Source organism: Passer montanus, unplaced genomic scaffold (assembly GCF_014805655.1).
Source record: "Passer montanus isolate IOZ18808 unplaced genomic scaffold, ASM1480565v1 scaffold135, whole genome shotgun sequence".
Lineage (NCBI taxonomy): Eukaryota > Metazoa > Chordata > Aves > Passeriformes > Passeridae > Passer > Passer montanus.
This window is the reverse complement of record NW_024360386.1, coordinates 177,360-196,165: the sequence shown is the minus strand read 5'-3', so window position 1 is coordinate 196,165 and position 18,806 is coordinate 177,360. Positions and strand designations below refer to the sequence as shown.

At 43.9% G+C, this 18,806-nt stretch overlaps 1 protein-coding gene across 1 annotated transcript in view; it reads left to right on the top strand.

Annotated features, from left to right (window-relative positions):
• EXOC4 (exocyst complex component 4) overlaps positions 1-18,806 on the top strand; it is a 316,410-nt gene that overhangs the window by 151,613 nt on the left and 145,991 nt on the right. Inside the window, exon 10 of the mRNA XM_039699489.1 lies at positions 11,391-11,487. Within this exon, the coding sequence (XP_039555423.1) occupies positions 11,391-11,487 (97 nt within the window). The remainder of the gene's footprint in view (positions 1-11,390; positions 11,488-18,806) is intronic.

Genomic DNA, 18,806 nt, shown 5'->3' with positions numbered 1-18,806 from the left:
TAATCCCAGGTCGACAGACAAGGAATTCAGCACTTAATGTGGCTCCTTTGCAGAGCATGGCATTATTTTAATGCCATAAACCTATTTTATATCAGCCTAAATTCATTCTCTGAGCACCGTCTTGTTCACAGATTTATTTTGACTCCTCCTAATATTTCATCTGGATATTTTCTTGCGAATGGAGAAAGATCTTCACTCCAGCAGCTGGCTGGGGGTGAGAGGTCCAGAGGAGGCCCCTGAGCTGCTCCAGGGCTGGAGCCCCTCTGCTCTGGAGAACTGGGAATGTTCCCCTGGAGAGGAGAAGGCTCCAGGGAGAGCTTCCAGCACATTCCAGGGGCTCCAGGAGAGCTGCAGAGGGACTGGGGACAAGGGACAGGAGCCAGGGAATGGCTGCCAGTGCCAGAGGGCAGCCATGGATGGGATCTTGGCCATGAGGAATTGCTGGCTGGGCTGGAATTGCCAGAGCAGCTGGGGCTGCCCCTGGATCTGTGGATCCCTTCCAGCTCAGGATATTCTGATTATCCGTGATTCTCTGATTCCTCAGTGCCCATGAGCACCTTGCAGGGGGGTTCGATACAAACTCAGAACTGGGGAGGAGCTGGGAACCTTCAACTCTGCAGCTTCTGCTGTGTTGTGGGACTTTTTATTCCCAAATGTTACCCCAAACAGCCCATCCTTTTTTCCTGTGTCACGTTTGTTTGCTTTCCCCAGCTTTGAGTGGCCCTTGTGAAGGAAGAGTTCTTGGAATCCTCCCTCTCTCCAATCCCACCTCTTCTATTTCTGATTTTTCTTGAGGCACTGAGGTGTTCAGAGTGAGTTTGTGGCTGGAGGGTGAGGAGCAGAGCACGGGGCAATATCAGGATTTTCGGTGGGTCTCAGGTCTTCAAGGAGACAAGAGCAGTTGCTGATTGTTATAAAGTTGTTTATTGCATGAATACATCAGTCTTGAAGGCAAATAATTCAAGGTATTAAAGTCCATGCAAAAGTTTTCTGGCAGAAAGTCCTGAGCAAAGGCAGCAACAGCTGCTCCCTGGTGTAGAGTCTGATGTTCCCAGCAGAAGCAGCAGCCACTATCTTTTTTCTTCTTCTTCTTCTTCTTCTTTCTTCTTTCTTCTTCTTCTTTCTTCTTTCTTCCTCTTCTTTTTTCTTTTCCTTCTTTCTTCTTTCTTCTTCTTCTTCTTCATCTTTTGTTTTCTTTCTTCTTCCTTCTTCTTCTTCTCCTTCTCCTCCTTCTTCATCTTCTTCTTCATCTGCTGCTTCTGCTTCTTCTCCTTTGTCTTCTTCTTCATCTTCTCCTTCTTCATCTTCTTCATCTTTGTCTTCTTCTTTTTCTTCATCTCTCTTGCACCCCATTACAGGGGCATTTTATTCATAAATCATCCAATCACTAAAAACACAACTCTAAAACATTCTTTCATCACCAATCCCAGCTCAATTTCTAATGTATGAAAGAAGTGTCAGTTCTTACACAAAACCTACACTTACAATATTATCTATTTTATCTAGAAACACAAGCAAAGTTCTGCTTTGTTTTTGTTATGACTGGAATTAAGTTTAAACCAGGCTTTAGGGCCTCTTACTTGCTGTGCAGTCTCTTAAGGCACTTAAGGTATATTTCTATTTACTTAAAACTTACACTTCTATTTCATGTCTGTGTGGATTAATGTATTTCAGCTTCTCTAAAAGGCTCTGACTCAAGCCCTGCATTTCTGTGACTTCCCTCTGGTTTTAAAGGATTTTCAGGCTGCAGCCACAGCTCAGCTTGGACAGCCTGGAATGTGCTCCGAGGTGTTGGAATAACTTTGGGTTGGGTATTTCTCTCCCTTCTTTTAAAAACATCTGCTCGATGTCAAATTGACTTTTTGCCTTTGCCATTTCTGGTTGCCCTGTACCAGTGGGTGCTCCTGCTTCCTGCAGCTAAACATGAGAGCACAGATTTCCTTTAATTTTGAAGTTTTAAGATCAAGATTCCAGATTTTCAGACTTTACCAACTGCTCAGTTCCCGTAGTTGGAAGCTGCTGAATCAGCAGAAACCCCAAATGATTTAAATTAATTAATTTTTCTGGTTAAGCTGAAACATCCAAGTTAGAATTCTCTAGCTTTTAACCAAGCTGAAGCTTTTAAGTGAATTTAAAAATAAGGAAATTTATAATTTTTTTTCCCACATGTACTTCCTGAGCTTTTCATAAATTGATAGAATGGTTTGGGTTGGTTGAAAAAGGATCTTAGAGGTGATCCAGTGCCACCCCTGCCATGGGCAGGGACCCATTCCACTATTCCAGGGTGCTCCAATGTGGCTTTGGACATTCCCAGGGAATGGGGCAGCTTCTCTGCACAACCTTTTCCAATTTTCTTATCCTTCATGCCTGTGCAGCAGGAGCAAAAATTAAAAAGGAAACAAATATACAGAAATCAATTAAGATTTTTTTTATAAAACCAAGTTATTGGTTGTTATGTAGGGGAAATGTCAAATTCCCTGGTGATAGAAATGTACAGAAACATATGGAAAAGGCTGGCCAGCCTTCTCCCTGGAATTTGTGATATTGGAAAATCCTGCTCCTGACACAGTGGCTGCTGTGAAATGGTGTTTTATTAAATCACCAGGTTATTCTGTGCCACCAGTGGCTTTGATTAACACTGAATTAGGGTCATATCCTACAATAACAGCGTTTCTAAATCCCCGGCCGCGTTTGAAAGAGTTGTGATTAAAATTCTGGCTGTTTTCCTGCAATTCCTGATGTCTCTGAGGGCCGAGTCCCCTCCTCTTTATTGGCATTTGAGTTTGGTTGCAGCCCCTGGGGTTTGGTGCCAATATCAGCGACAATCTCAGGGGGAGCAACTCTGCATGAAAATGCAAGAAATAAAAGCTGTAACAAAATTAACACAGAGCCCAGGAATTGCCAGGGAACCACAATGGGGGCTGCCTCCTCAAGTCTTAATTCATCTTTGATTGAATTCCAAAGGCCAGACAAAGCAAGGGGGATGAGGAGGTGGGGAAAGCCATCTGAAGGAGATTATGGATGAACAGGTTGAAGGATGCTGCCTGACAGCTCCCACTCCTGCCCGCGCATCCCGTGCCCAATCCACTGCCATTCCCAGGGGGAAAAGCTGCCTTATTCCCGGGGATCATTGTGCACATTGCTGGAAAATTAATTCATTCCCAGCCGCGGAGGTGCAGATGAGGAGTCAGGAGGTTCCTTTGTTGGTGGGAATTTATGGAGGCATCACGGTGTGGAATGACCCAGGAGGATTTATTCTGCCTTGTTTTACCTGCCAGGTTTGTAACGTGCTCAAGACTTGTCAAAAGAGGGGTGAATTTATCTTCATTAGAACAGATTCCTTCATTAATACATGGAAAACAAGCCCATGACAGATTTCCTGGGGGCTGCTGGATCCCAGCTGTGTGCCAGCCTCAAAATCCTCTCTTTTACCGCCATGGTGAAAACCTGAAGCATTTTTAGACCTCATGGTTGGACTCGATGATCACAGAGATCTTTTCCAACCTTAATAATTCCATCATTCCGTGTCTGCTTCTTCCAGAAGATTGTACAACATTTTATTTGTCACCTGGACAAGGCCTGGAGGGACGGGACCCAGGGAATGGCTGCCAGTGCCAGAGGGCAGCCATGGATGGGATCTTGGCCATGAGGAATTGCTGGCTGGGCTGGAATTGCCAGAGCAGCTGGGGCTGCCCCTGCATCCCTGGAATGTCCAAGGAAGGATTGGAGCAGCCTGGGACAGTGGGAATTTGTCCCTGCCCATTGAAACTGGACAATCCTTAATGTCCCTTCCCACCCAAATCATTTTATCCTTCTGTAATTCCAGCCAATTCCTTTGTCTAAAATGTCCTGGAGCGTCTAAATCTTAAAAGAAAACAAAGCAAAAAAAAAAGGTGAAACAGGGATTTTAGAGTTAAACAGCTTGTAAGAAAATAAACCAGCAAATGACACTGTGTCAGGAAATATCTTACTTTATTTCACTTGCTTTTTGTTACCTCACGATGGGTTGGTTTTTTTCCTTTCTGACATTAAAACTGAATAGAAAACATGTCAGGGATATAAAAAATTCAGGTAGGAGCCATTTGCTGCTACAGGAGATAAGATAAAGGAAGAAAGCTCTGAGTAGAGAACAGTGGAAAAGTGGATGCAGGGTGTGAGTAATCACAGCTCATTAGCTCCAGTGCTTTTTCCAGCTCGGGATAAGGAATTCTGCTGCAGTCACGCTTTGGAACAGCTCAGATTTGTACACGGGGAGTTTTAGGCAAACCAACAAAATCCTAAATATGCAAGTTGACAAATCCATTAATCAAAGTGCCTGCTGCTCAGTCGTGTGGCCTGAGGGAGAGGAGGAAAAAAAATAAAAAAAAAAAAAGGAATCACAACAAGAAAAAGAGGAGAAATATGCATTTTAAACAATTTCTGTAGCTGGAAGGAGACTTTACATATGTGGCTGACACGGTGATCAAATGATAAAGGAGCCTCAAATTGAACCCCAACCTTTTGTGCAGGCTGTGAAAGCCGAGGCACGGCGCCGTTTCTCAAGGCAGATGGAGTGTGAGCAACTAATAAATCAGGTTTTGAAACATTAAAGAGCAACTTATTTAAATGCATATGGTGTTGGATCTCAGACAAGGCGGGATAGGGGAGCAGGGAGGGATTGGGAACATCAGCACAGCAATGTGGCAGAGCAGGGCTCGGGGGCTGCATCCAAATCAGGCACCAAATCCTGGGATGTGCCACGGGAAGATGCTGGGAGAAGCTGTTTCAGGCAGGGATTTTGGAGTTGTTGGTCAGTTTGGGACATTGTTCTGTGTTTAATGAGCAGGTGAAGTCAAAGCATGAATTTAAAACAGTGAATAAAACGCTGGTGCCTTTTTTGTGACATTTCTCAGAACTGCTTTGCCAGGGGGAAGTTGGAGCCACAATCTCAATTTCTAACACGGAAGTGGGATGAGCTTCAGGGTGAGCTTAATTTCCAGAGTGAGTGGAGAGAGGTCAGCAGGGAGTGCTGTGGCTTCAGGTTGTGCCAGTCTGGTGTCCCCTGTGCCCATTTGTGTGACAAGGCACCGGGAGCTGGAGCAGCTCTTGGAGTCACTCAGTCATCTCCCAGCTCCCTTCCAGCCCCAGGTCTGACAGCAGCCAGTGCTTTACAGGTAGTTACCACCTAATTCCCAGCAAATTCAGCTCTTCTGGAGTTCCACCCTCGCTCTGATCTCTGTTGATTTTGGGAAAATACGGGTGCCTGTGTGTTTTTAACCATCATTTCCTTATTCTGGATGGTCTGCTGTATAAATTCCCACTTGGCGTGATTAAAAGAAGAGCGGGTGATTAAGAGAAGCAAACAAGAAATGCAATCTTTCCTCTGTCAGAAACCTCTGCTAAATTGCTTCTCCCCTCCAGCAAGGAAGTAATCAAGTACTGGCTGGAGCTTATTCTTGTCTACCCTGATAAGGTGGATTTTTTTATCTGGTGCATCTCAGTTCCCTCATTCCTATTCCAGGAGGGGGAATGGGAGCCCCACTGCTGGTCAGAGCAGGGGTCACTCACTGCCAGTTTGGGGCTGGAGAGGGGAGAGGGAACAGAAATCATCATTACAGAAGAACAGATGGGAAAATGTGCCTGAAATAACCCCCAAAATGCCACTGGAAGTGCCCAAGGTGAGGTTGGATGGAGCTCTGGGCACGTGTCCCTGCCATGGCAGGGGGTTGGAACTTTTGGAACTTCCAACCCAGATCATTCTCAGATTTATTTGGAGAGTCTAACATGCAGAAATATGAAATCCCAGAAGATTTCCATTATAAAACTCCACAGTTGCTGTTCACAGATCAATCCCTTCTCTCTGCTGAGCTGTTTTATGATCACCTGCTTTCCTCTCTCTGGGCATCTTTTGCTTTCCTCCCTTCACACTAAACGAAATTTGAATTTCCATGTCCTGAAGATGATGTGCAGGCAGTAACTGTGGTGTTGATTCCCACACAGTCAAGAACTTCTGGGAAGCACCATGCCATGGGAAGTGGTTCCTTTGCTGCTCTCAGCTCGTGCTGCTCCCTCGGAGTGGAAGAGCTGCTGGGATCTTCAGGATTTGTTGACTGCTCAGTTGTTGTTTCAAAACCTCATCCTTTATTCTTCTTTATTCCTCTGTTCTGCCTGGATTCACATGGAGTGGCTCCCTAGGAAAGGTGCTCTGATCATAAGGGGGGCCCAGGAATTTTTCATTCCATGCCTGGAATCTGTTCAGGTGAATTGCAGAGAGACCCATGAGCTTGTCCTGTGCTAACAGAGGGATGGGAAGGGAGCTGAAGATTCCCTGTGCCCCTCATGATTTTGGGGTGTTGCTGTTTCCTTTGACCCCAAATGAATTATTCTTGGATGTTTTGGAAAGGGATTTACTTATCAGGGAAATACCTTCGTGTCTGAGAAGTTTTAGTGACTGGTAGGATTGAAAATGTGGCAGGACTGAGGATAAACCTCATTTAGACAGATAAAGCTCATTTAGACAGATAAAACTCTGAAACAATGAGGTAATGTCTGATGGCTCCTGAAGTGACAGCATAAGAAATCTCACCCTTTTTGAGCTCTTGTGTGAGAGACAGAGAAGAGCTTTTCTCAGGATGTTGTTAAAAAGAAGTTACTTCATTACTTACAATGAATTTTAAAACCTGCACAGCAAATCTTTGAAGGGGCTGAGCTGCCTTTTCTCTGATGTGCTCAGGTCTTTCAAGGAACAGATAAATACAAGAAGAAATGTGTGATTCCACCTTGGCACGTTGGAAGAGCGAGAGAAAAGAATCCCAAAATGGTTTGGGTGGGAATGGACTTTAAAGATCATCCAATTCCATCCCTCCTTCTGCCCTGGAGAGGCTGGGAGAGCTGGGGGGGCTACTGGGTGATCTTTAAGGTCCCTTCCCACCAGAACCATCCTGAGATTCCCTGGCATTTTCTGTAAATGTGGAAGATTTCCATGCAAACATTTAAATTTGAACGTACCAGGCAGAAAGGAAGACTAAAGCTCTCCTAATGTTTCTTCTGACTTTCAGCACCTGCAGAGATTCCAGTTTTGCTGCTCATCTCCTTTTTCATGTTGATGCCTGACATTTTAGGCTCCATTTCAGACACACCAAGCTCTGTCACTAATGGCCCTGTCTCTGTCACCACTTGCAGTGACATTCAGGTGGGCACACTTCATTGCCAGCACAGCAGGAGGGTGTCATTAACTCCCTGACAAATTTCACTCCATCTCCAAATTTTCCTTATTTTTCTTTTGTTCCTCATAATTTATTACCAGGCAGATTAAACCAGCAAACTTCGCTCCTGCTACAACAGTGATGCTTCCAGGGAGATGGGAAATTTTGGGATATTTTTTTGACACATCAGCAGTGCAGAATTTGCCAGCTCAGCTCTGGTTTGGCAGGCTCCAAATTGGATCTCTTATTAATCTCCTACTGGATCTCTTGGTCATTGATAAGGAGAGAAAAAAAAAGGCATTATTTCCACTCTTCGTGGAATTATGGAATGGTTTGGGTGGGAAGGGACCTTAAATCCCACCCAGAGCCACCCTGCCATGGCAGGGACACCTCCCAGTGTCCCAGGCTGCTCCAGCCCCAGTGTCCAGCCTGGCCTTGGGCACTGCAGGGATCAGGGGCAGCCCCAGCTGCTCTGGCAATTCCAGCCCAGCCAGCAATTCCTCGTTCCCAAAATCCCACCCCAATCTCCCTTTCCAGGGAATTCCCTCCATTCCCAGCTCTCCCAGCCTGGGATTGGATCTATCTCCACCCCGATTCCACTCTAGAAAGGAATTTGGGATCCAGGGATTTCACTGGGAATCTCAGGACTCCAGGAAGGGTCTCCCTTCCCTTTTCCATCCCCATTTTCCATAAAAATCCCTTGGGATGGATTCTGTGTCCCAAATCCCAGAATCCCAGAATGCTTTGGGTGGGAAGGGACCTTCAATCCCATCCCATTCCAACCCCACCATCCCAGGCTGCTCCAGCCCCAGTGTCCAGCCTGGCCCTGGGCACTGCAGGGATCAGGGGCAGCCCCAGCTGCTCTGGCAATTCCAGCCCAGCCAGCAATTCCTCATGGCCAAGATCCCATCCATGGCTGCCCTCTGGCACTGGCAGCCATTCCCTGGCTCCTGTCCCTTGTCCCCAGTCCCTCTGCAGCTCTCCTGGAGCCCCTGGAATGTGCTGGAAGCTCTCCCTGGATCCTTCCCTTCTCCAGGGAACATTCCCAGCTCCCCCAGCCTGGCTCCAGCCCTGGAGCAGCTCCAAGGATTCCTCTGGACTCTCTCCCACAGGTCAGGGACCTTCTGCAGCCTGGCCCATGGGAGGTGTCCCTGCCCATGCAGGGATGGAACTGGCTGATCTTTAAGGTCCCTTCCTGCCCAAGCCGTTCTGGGATTCTCTGCTCCCTGCTTTCCCCAGAGCTGCCAGTTTTGGGTTGTTTGGATGAACACTCCCTGCAGGAGATGCTCTTGGTGGAATCAGTCAGGATGAAGGAATATTCCTGGCGTATTTTATGGAGATGTTGGTGGCTCTCCAGCACGGGGAGTTGGCTGCAGTGGAGGAATCATGGCTGGTCCATGCAATTAACACATTTCTGACCTCGATACCATCAGAGGAATCCCCTGTGGAGATCTCCAATTCACAGGGAAAGGAATCCTTCACTCTCCAGGATTTTCCATAGCAAAACTCCAGTGTTTAGAGCAGTGGAGGTGGGAGAGCAATGGCATTAAAGTTGCACTGCTGTGTAGTTGGGATGTCCAAAGCATGACCAGGACCAAGATTTCCACCTCAGCATCTTTTTTGGGGGATAAAATATTTAAATACAAGCAAAATCCCTCTCCCCTGTAGCCTGCACCTACCTGCAGAGCACCCACGATTATTACTGGAAGGCTGAGAGCCAAGGAGATGTAAAAGCACATTTTTCTCTCGGTGCCAGGGTTCTGTTCTCCCCAAATCCATCATCATCTGGCCCAGCAGATCAGACAGATTGTTTTATTCCTCGCCGTGGAGTTCGTCCCAGTCAATAATATTGATTAGCGCAGGGTGACTTGATGGAACAAGAATAACACCCCTCTCTTAATTGGAGCCTGCATCTCCTCATCCCTGCCTCAGCAGCTCATGCTTGGCTGCCTCCTTCAATAATTCTGTTCAGACACAGAGCCCACTGGAAATCGCAGGATCTGACATTAACAGGGGAAGTGAATAATTTTCTTTTCCTTGAACTCAACGCCTCTTTTCTTCCCCGATTAAACTGCCACGTCTGTGAGAGTTCACTCTTTAAGCTGCCAGCTGAAATCCCTGCTTTTCTTTTTTTATTTTTTTTTTAGAGCTGTCTCTTTCTAAATACCATCAGGAAAGTTTCAAAAACTCTTGTCTTCAGTTGCTTTGTGCTTCCCAAGCCCATATGTTGGGTGGGATTTATGGAGAAGCTCTCTGTGCTCAGGGTTCATTCGAGGAGCTGAGTCAGCTCTGGAAATGTTGTGACTGCAGACTTCCATTTTCCCAGGATTTCCAATTCCATGGGGAATTCAGAGCTGGAACTTTTACTCTCATATCTTTGAATCTATGGGGATTCTTGTAGGAAACACTCCTGAGCTAGAGGGATTATTTAGGGTGTGAAATGCTGGTGTTGGTGACCTGCTCGGTCCTTGCACGTTGCTGCAGAAAGGTCAAATAAATTCAGTCAGCAAAGAGCTTTTTCTGTAGATTGATTGTTCTAAAGCACATCAAATTCCCTTGGAAAAGAAGGTTGGAGTCACTTCCTCATCAGCTTTGTTGCTCTTTCCCATTTGGAGAAATCCTTTTTGTTGGAGGCAGAGGAGATGTCAGGGTCAAAACCTTCAGTGAGCTCCTAAAGTAGTTTTGATTTGAAATCTTCGTCATTTCCCTGCCTCTAAAGCTGTCCCAATAATGTGATTGGTTTCTGTATTTATTATTTATTATCAACCTTTAAGGAGATTTCACATGGAAAGGGCTTGAAAATACCTGGGATATTCAAACTTCACCCAAGTTCGTGTGAAATGCTGGTGTTGGTGACCTGCTCAGTCCTTGCAGGTTGCTACAGAAAGGTCAAATAAATTCAGTCAGCAAAGAGCTTTTTCTGTAGATTGATTGTTCTAAAGCACATCAAATTCCCTTGGAAAAGAAGGTTGGAGTCACTTCCTCATCAGCTTTGTTGCTCTTTCCCATTTGGAGAAATCCTTTTTGTTGGAGGCAGAGGAGATGTCAGGGTCAAAACCTTCAGTGAGCTCCTAAAGTAGTTTTGATTTGAAATCTTCGTCATTTCCCTGCCTCTAAAGCTGTCCCAATAATGTGATTGGTTTCTGTATTTATTATTTATTATCAACCTTTAAGGAGATTTCACATGGAAAGGGCTTGAAAATACCTGGGATATTCAAACTTCAAACTTTTTGGGGAGGCCCTGGAATGGAATTCCCAGAGGAGCTGGGGCTGCCCCTGGATCCCTGGAAGTCCAAGGCCAGGTTGGATTGGGTTGGAGCCTCCTGGGATAGGGGAAGGTGTCCCCATGGGATTGGAGCTGGATGGGCTTTGAGGTCCCTTCCAACCCAAACCACTCCATGGTGATTTGTTTATGTGTGGGGTGTCTGGCCTGTTGTCCTAAAAATGTTTTCTTCAGGAATGGTTCCATGTGGACTTTGTTGCTGACAGGACATTTAGAGCTTTAGGGAAATTGATATTTTCCCTCCCCTCTCTTTTCTCCCCCAATATCCAAGTTTAAGGTGTCAGGAAGTGCTTCTGGAAGTAATTTTGGAGTGACACAGTGACACTGGTCAGGTTTTATTGCCACTCCAAACCCTGGAGCCTGTGGCGTGTAAAAGATGTTCCCTGGGTTGTGTTTTCCTGCCAAATTCTGCAAATTTATTTTTCCTGCAGCTTAGAGAGCGTTTGTACCCAGGTGGAACTCGGAGAAGGGAAAGTTCCAGGCAGGAATGACAAGAGCCAGTAATGCTAAATAAAATAAATGGGTTAAAATGTCACTGGCAGCCACAGCAAGGCTGGAACTGTGCCATCCCCAGGCAGAGGAAGCAGGAAAATTCTGGGAATTGCTGTCCAAAACCTTTCCAGTCTTCACTGTGGGCTTCAAAACACACCTGAGCCACGTGGATTTGTTGGGTTTTGTGCCAAAATGTCCCAATTCCTCTGGAATGAGGAGCCAAAGTCACCTCCAACAGCACCTGCACTGTTCCCTGTGCCCTGGGAGGGCACAGAGAGCAGAGCCTGGCGCTAATTACTGATCTTTCACCAGGAAATAGGCATTTAATTCCTGTTTAATTATCGCTTGCTAAATGTTTAATTATCACTTAGTCGCTGAAAATCAAGGGATGTCGAGATCTGTTAGACAACTTGTGCCACCTTGTTTTCCAGGAGGACCAGATGATAACTTAATTGAAGGTGGTGGCTCCAAGTTTGTGTGCAAACCAGGAGCCAGGAACATCACCGTCATCTTTCACCCCCTGCTCAGGTAAAATCTGCCTTTCTGCACATTTCTACAACTTAGGATAAGCAGAATTAAACCTTGGATTTGTGGGGATGTTGGGCAAATTCCAGTTCTGAGATCCCACAGCAAAGGGGCTGCTCTGAGGTTGTTGATGTTGAGAAGTTGTTGTGTGTAAAAAAAATTAAATTTTCTAAAAGATTTAAAGGTTTAATATTAAATATTTAAAATGAATTCATTAATTTTATTATTATTTTCTAAAATATTTAAATATGTAGTTATTACTATTAATTATTTGAATAATTTATCAATATTCAATATTTGATAATGAATTTTGATATAGTAACATACTATATTATCTATTATTAATATATTAACATAAGAATATATTAAAGTGTATTATAATAGGTATTATATCTAATATATATTATACATAATATTTATCCATTTTATGTCTATTATATATAATATATTATATATTATCTATAATGGATGATATTATAATATAATATATATGGTATATATTATATATTATGTGTTATATATTATATATTACATATTATTTATTACATGTTATATATTATCTATTATATTATATAGTAATATTATAATTATATCTTACTATTATATAGTAAGATATAATATTTAATATTTAATTCTAAACTATGTAAGTATTTAATATCTAAATATTTAAAATATGTATTTAAAGAAAAATATTTTTTTCTTTAAATATTTTTAATCTTCAAATCTTTTTCAAACTGAACTCTGATGTCGGGTGGGATTTCCTATCTGGGTGACCCAGTGTCATTTATTGACCTAAGCTGGGGGAGGTTTATTTGCAACCTGCCACAAATTGTTTCTTATTAAAAAGAATGTGCTTATTAAATTTTATTTAACAATATTATTAATTATGCTTATTAAAAAGTCAGAGGACCTGCAAGGTGAGTTCATTGGTAAACCACTGTGGGCTGGGGACTGCAAATTAATTCCTGATCCAGAGTGAGCCTGTGATGACCAAAATTGTCACAGCTGGAGCTGTAAACAGAGCAAGGCTTTAATAAACCTCTTCTCACTGTGTCATTCACCTCTGATCCCTGAATTTTGCTGCTTTTCCAACAGTTTGTCCTGTTGGTTTTGTGGAAATTCAGTAACACAAGGTTTGGCTTGGCTCATGTCAACCTTTTTTTTTCTGAGAGGGTTTTCCTTTGCCAAAATTGTCACAGCTGGAGCTGTAAACAGAGCAAGGCTTTAATAAACCTCTTCTCACTGTGTCATTCACCTCTGATCCCTGAATTTTGCTGCTTTTCCAACAGTTTGTCCTGTTGGTTTTGTGGAAATTCAGTAACACAAGGTTTGGCTTGGCTCATGTCAACCTTTCTTTTTTTTTGGAGGGTTTTCCTTTACCAAAATTGTCACAGCTGGAGCTGTAAACAGAGCAAGGCTTTAATAAACCTCTTCTCACTGTGTCATTCACCTCTGATCCCTGAATTTTGCTGCTTTTCCAACAGTTTGTCCTGTTGGTTTTGTGGAAATTCAGTAACACGTTTTCCTTTACCAAAATTGTCACAGCTGGAGCTGTAAACAGAGCAAGGCTTTAATAAACCTCTTCTCACTGTGTCATTCACCTCTGATTCCTGAATTTTGCTGTTTGTCCCGTTGGTTTTGTGGAAATTAAAATACAATGTTTGGCTCCGTTCGTGTCAACCTCCCACCTCTTTTTTTTTTGGGGAAATTTTCCTTTTCTTCCCAGCAGCTTTGGGGAGCATTTCCCTCCTTGCCTGTGTTTGCATGAGTTCACTGTCCTGAGTCACTCAACAGCAGGAGCTTCTCTCCAGTGCTAAAGCCAAGAAGTCACAAAATAGTCATAAAAAATTGGAATTCAAGTTGGAATCTGATCCCCAGAGGAAGGAATCTCCTCCTGGCACCTCTGTGGCTGAGAGTTCATTTATTTGTGACTTCTCAGGACTTAAAAACACTGTTGGAAAAGGCATAAATGCCTCCAAATCTAAATTTCTGGCCTTAAAACAGCAGGGATTGGAATAATCTTGAGAACATCCTGAAATGTGTTATGGTGTGCAAGATCTTGCTTTCAAAAAAAAAATTTATTTCTTGCTCTGTGCTCATAACAAAGTGAAGAATTCTATAAGCACGTTTCATTTCCACCTCTGTCTCTTTTAAACTGAAGAAATGTGCTAGAAATAAATTTGCTACAGGATCATTTGTAGTTTTCAGCTATTTCATGATGGGAAAATGTGGACAACTGGAATTTAATGTTCTTCAAGGTGTGACTGTGATGATGTAGACTTCAATTTCTAAATCATTAATGAATTTACAGACATCCTGCAAGCCCAGAGAGTGGGTGATGCTCCTGTTTTTATTGATGAGATCTTTCCCATTGATTGAAATTCTTTCTCTTTGCTTTCCTGCTTTATTTTTCCCCCTTTTTTTTTCTCCCATCTGAGCGAAACACAAGTGCTCTGCTTTAAATAGCACTTCTCCCAAACACTTCACTTTGCATTCCCAGCCTGCAAGTCAGGCAGGAGGAATCATTTGCCTCATAAAAAATAATTGCATCGAGATGAAGGTGTCTGTGTAAAGTGCATTTTTCGTGCCAACCACCTGCAACATCTTCACTCCCTGGCACTGAGGATTTCATCAATAACTTCAGGAAAAGAAGGAAAACAGGGAATGACCCAGTTTGCCCTTTTCTCCCTGCAGGATGGGAGAGTTTGGGGCTGAAAATAATTTTAATGTAGTTTTATTCATTTTAATGTTTAGTGTGCTGAGAGATTTAACTCATGATGACTTAGGGATGAATGGGATGCAGAGAATCTGGGATGATCACAGGATTTTTTTAGCTGACAATAATTCCCTACAGGGAGTTCTGTTCCTGATGGGATAGCCATGGCCTGTCCCACCAGCAGCTGAAATGCTCAGAACAGTGAATTTGCTCAAATATTGATGCTTTAACTTCTGGCACTTGGAATCATAAAATCATCATCTCTTGGTTAGATCCTTGTTGCCCTGTTTCAGATGCTCCTGTTTTAAATGTCCAGCTCTCCTGGAGGTAATTCCTGCAGAGCTGTGAAGTTTCCACCTGTTTTATTTTCCTTTTTGAGGTTCTTCATGACCTGCCCCTCTCATCTTTCATCCCTGTCGCCTGTACATGCTCGAAATGGATCTGGTTTGAATTTAAATGATCAATATTTTATTTACAAGGGGTTTTCCCACACCTTGTTTTTGTTAAAGTCCCATAAATAAAGCCAGAGGAGCTTCAGCACTGCATGGACTCGCTGATTGTATGAGGCAGCTGAGTGCTTCTGAAAGCATTAAACAAACTGGATCACTGAGAAACCAGACCCTGGTGTGCTGATTTAAAGCCTGAGCATCACACCAAGTGATGGCTTTACAATATAATTCAGCCCTGGGATGCAGAGTGTTGGAATTCATATTCACCAGTGGGAACTCCTCTCTTTGTACTCCTGCTATGAGAAGTGTCAGTGCTGATCACATCACAGCTGCACAAGCACAGGGACAGATTTGCTGCTTAGAAAGCCACTTTTTAATCCTTTTTTATTTACAAACTGAGGGTGGAACTTGGCTCCAGAGCCTCTTGAAGAACAGAGGGTCAGACTTTAGGGCGGTGCAAATGAACCCATTCCCAATAACCAAAGTTTAGAGAAACTCTTAATTAAAACCATGGGCAGTGTAAGGAAAAATACCTAAAAATGGTTTTCAAAGCTTTCCTTGCCTTTGAATTCCTTTAGAGCAGGGAGCCAGAGTTGGGAAGTGAGATTTGTGTTGTTCAGGACGTGGGTCCCCAATTCCCACAAGGACAGCTGAGACACACCAAGGCCCAGATTAATTACCAGCTCTTAATGACACCACCACACACGGAATAAACGAAGAGAGGATTTCTGAGAGACAAGTGGGTGTTCTAGAGGAGATGATTCCTGGGAATAAGTTTTCCTAACTACATCTGGAAACTAATTGCACTTGGAAATTGAGGCAGAACCCACCTCTGATTTTCCTTAATTACATTTCATGGGAGGTGCCAAAGTATAAAAGTTACCAAAAGGAGTCCAGTTGCTTCCTTCATCCTTTGCTGGAGTTACTGGGCTGAGGGATAACATCTCCCTTTGGAAGAAGGAATCACAGGAGCAATCCCAACGCCCTTCATCCTGGAACATGGAACAGCCTGAGCGATGTCTGTCGTACCATTTGTTTGGTGGGGATTTTTATTTTTTTTTAAATGTCTTTTATTTTTTTTAATGTTTATTTGTTTCAGCTGGCATTTGAAAGGCACTTGGCTCCTCGGGGTAATAATCATTTTACATATGCTTTATAGAGTGTGTTTATTACCAGACAATTGAGGAACAGATGTCTGCAGTCTCGAGGCTGCAGGGGGAGGATTGGGAAGGGTGGGAGATGGAGGGGATGGATGCTGCTGCCGAGGCAAACGCAGCTGAGCAGTGCTGGATGCTGGATACCGAGGCCGGGAGGGTTTCCATTTATTACCATCAGCCACACCTCATTAGGATCAAGCAGCAATTAAAAGGCTTGGAGGATGGAGGAGAAAGCCAAGTGCTCATTGATTCGGAAGGAAGAGTCACTTCCCAACAGGACGTGACCTTGGGAGGGAGGAGTGGGGAGGGGGAATTATCCTGGCACCCTCGGGATCTCCATGGGGTCTGCTGGGATCTCCCCTCTGCCAGGTGGGCAGGGCTGGGATGTGTCACTGCCTTGGGGCTCAGTCTGGACAGAAAGAGAAAAATGGGGAAAAGGGGAAGAAGGAAAAGCAAAATTCCCAATTTGCTGCTGCTGGCATCCTTTGGGATGCAAAGAATAAAGGGGAGAGATCTCCCCTCTTCCTGGGAAGGACTGAGGTGTGCCAGTGGTGTCCTGATCACTGCCTTGGGGTTCAGAGTCTGGACAGAAAAAGAGTAGGGGGAAAAAGCAAAATTCCCAATTTGCTGCTGCTGGCATCCTTTGGGATGCAGAGAATAAAGGGGAGAGATCTCCCCTCTTCCTGGGAAGAAATGGGGTGTGCCAGTGGTGTCATTGCCTTGGGGTTCAGAGTTTGGAGAGAAAAACAAAAAGTAATGGAAAAAGGGAAGAAGGAAAAGCAAAATTCCCAATTTGCTGCTGCTGGCATCCTTTGGGATGCAAAGAATAAAGGGGAGAGATCTCCCCTCTTCCTGGGAAGGACTGAGGTGTGCCAGTGGTGTCCTGATCACTGCCTTGGGGTTCAGAGACTGGACAGAAAAACAGTAGGGGGAAAAAGCAAAATTCCCAATTTGCTGCTGCTGACATCCTTTGGGATGCAAAGAATAAAGGGGAGAGATCTCCCCTCTTCCTGGGACGGACTGAGGTGTGCCAGTGGGGTCCTGATCACTGCCTTGGGGTTCAGAGACTGGACAGAAAAACAAAGAGTAGGGGGAAAAAAGGGAAGAGGAAAAGCAAAATTCCCAATTTGCCGCTGCTGGCATCCTTTGGGATGCAGAGAATAAAGGGGAGAGATCTCCTCTCTTCCTGGGAAGAAATGGGGTGTGCCAGTGGTGTCTTGATCACTGCCTTGGGGTTCAGAGACTGGACAGAAAGAGAAAAAAAAAAAAGTGATGAAAAAGGGAAGAAGGAGAAGCAAAATCCCCAATTTGCCACTGCTGGCATCCTTTGGGATGCTTGCAGTGACTTCTAAATGAAAGTTTAGTGCTCTGCGTGTGCAAAGGTTTGCGCCTCTTGTTTTTGGGATTGATGGGGGCAAGGGGAAGAGAGCAGCAGTGGTTTGACCTTTTCATGTAAGATGAAATATTTCTGTTCCTTTCTGCAGTCTCCATCACTGAAAGCAGTACCTTGATAGCAAATTTGGAATTAACTGTTTCTTCCAGTTACTTTAATGCAAATAAAAGAGGGATTGCTCTGGTATTACATTAAAAAATCCTTTAGGGACTTTTGCTGCCTGTTGATGTCAGAATGTCCCACTCCAGTGGTGGCTCTGAGTGCTGATGTCAAGTGTCAGATGCCAGGAATTCTCTGTCCTTGGGAGGGAAGTGCACAAGGTGCAGGACAAGTGCATCCACCCAGGTGCACGAGTATAGCAGGGGTGTTTTATGGGAATAATCATGCCAAGCTGCTGTTGAAATCAAGATGTGTCCTGAATGTAGAATTTCAGTCCTGTTTATTTGGAAAATGTTGGGAGGGGACAGCAAAGTTGTCATGGGACGTTAAAATCCTTTGGTCTTTGAGCATCAGCTGCTGCTGGTGTTAAAAACTACATCAGTAAATTGATCTAAAACTCAGTGTGTCACTCAGAACCCCTGTGTATCTCACCAATAACCCCTTTTACATCTGTACAGTTACAATAATAACAATAATCATCTCATTTTGTTTTAAAATGTGCTGTAATAGCTTGTAATTGCACACTATAAAGTTAATACTTGATAATATAGGGACTGTTGGTCTTGGGAAGCTGAAAATTAGATGAGTTTGTTACATTTAGACTATGCTAAATCACACCAAATAGGTTAAGAAAAATATGTGGTATTTTAAAGTCTAAGGGTTATTTATTATTAGTGAAGTAGATAGAAAATGTCAAGTCCCCCTGTGGCACAAATACTGCTAAAAAATGAGAGCTGATGCCTTTAGCTTTCTGAATCAAACCTAAAATACTTGATTTCAGAGAAATCAATAAGGCTGACTCAAGCTGGGAAAGGGAACTTGGAGTGCTGACTACCTAAAGTTTGTGTTTGAGTCTGAGTAATGTGCAGAGGATCAGGGTAAATTAAAAAAAATATCTGAGCTGATATTATGTGCATAGAAAACACGACTTGGAAACTTTTAAAGGTAGTGGGTCCTTGAAAAGAACCCTCCAGATTTCATCAGGTCTTGCATTTTGACAGATCCCTTTCAAAGGGTGGGAAAATATCATTTAGTTAATGGAATTCTTGATTCTGCAGGGTGGGGAATCTCTTCCTGCTCTCTGGGGCTGGGAGATGGGGCCTCTGGTGAGAAAGATGAGGCTCAGATCGGGAGATCACGAATTCCCAGGATCGCTGAGGTGGGACTCCATTCCCTTCCCTGGACACACTCCAACCCCTCCAGGTCTCTCCTGTCACAAGGGACCCAGCACTGGTCACTCCTGAGTGACCCCAAATTGGACACTGCCCTCAAGGACCTTCAGCAGTGCCAGCACCAGGAGATCTCAAATCCTTATTACAGAAACACGAAATTCAACACTGGAAATGAGGAAAGGACCTGAAAGATAATTTACTTCCAACCCCCCACCATGGTCAGGGCACCTTCCACTAGGAGAACTTTCCCCTGGATACTCCCGGCTTTATTTTAGA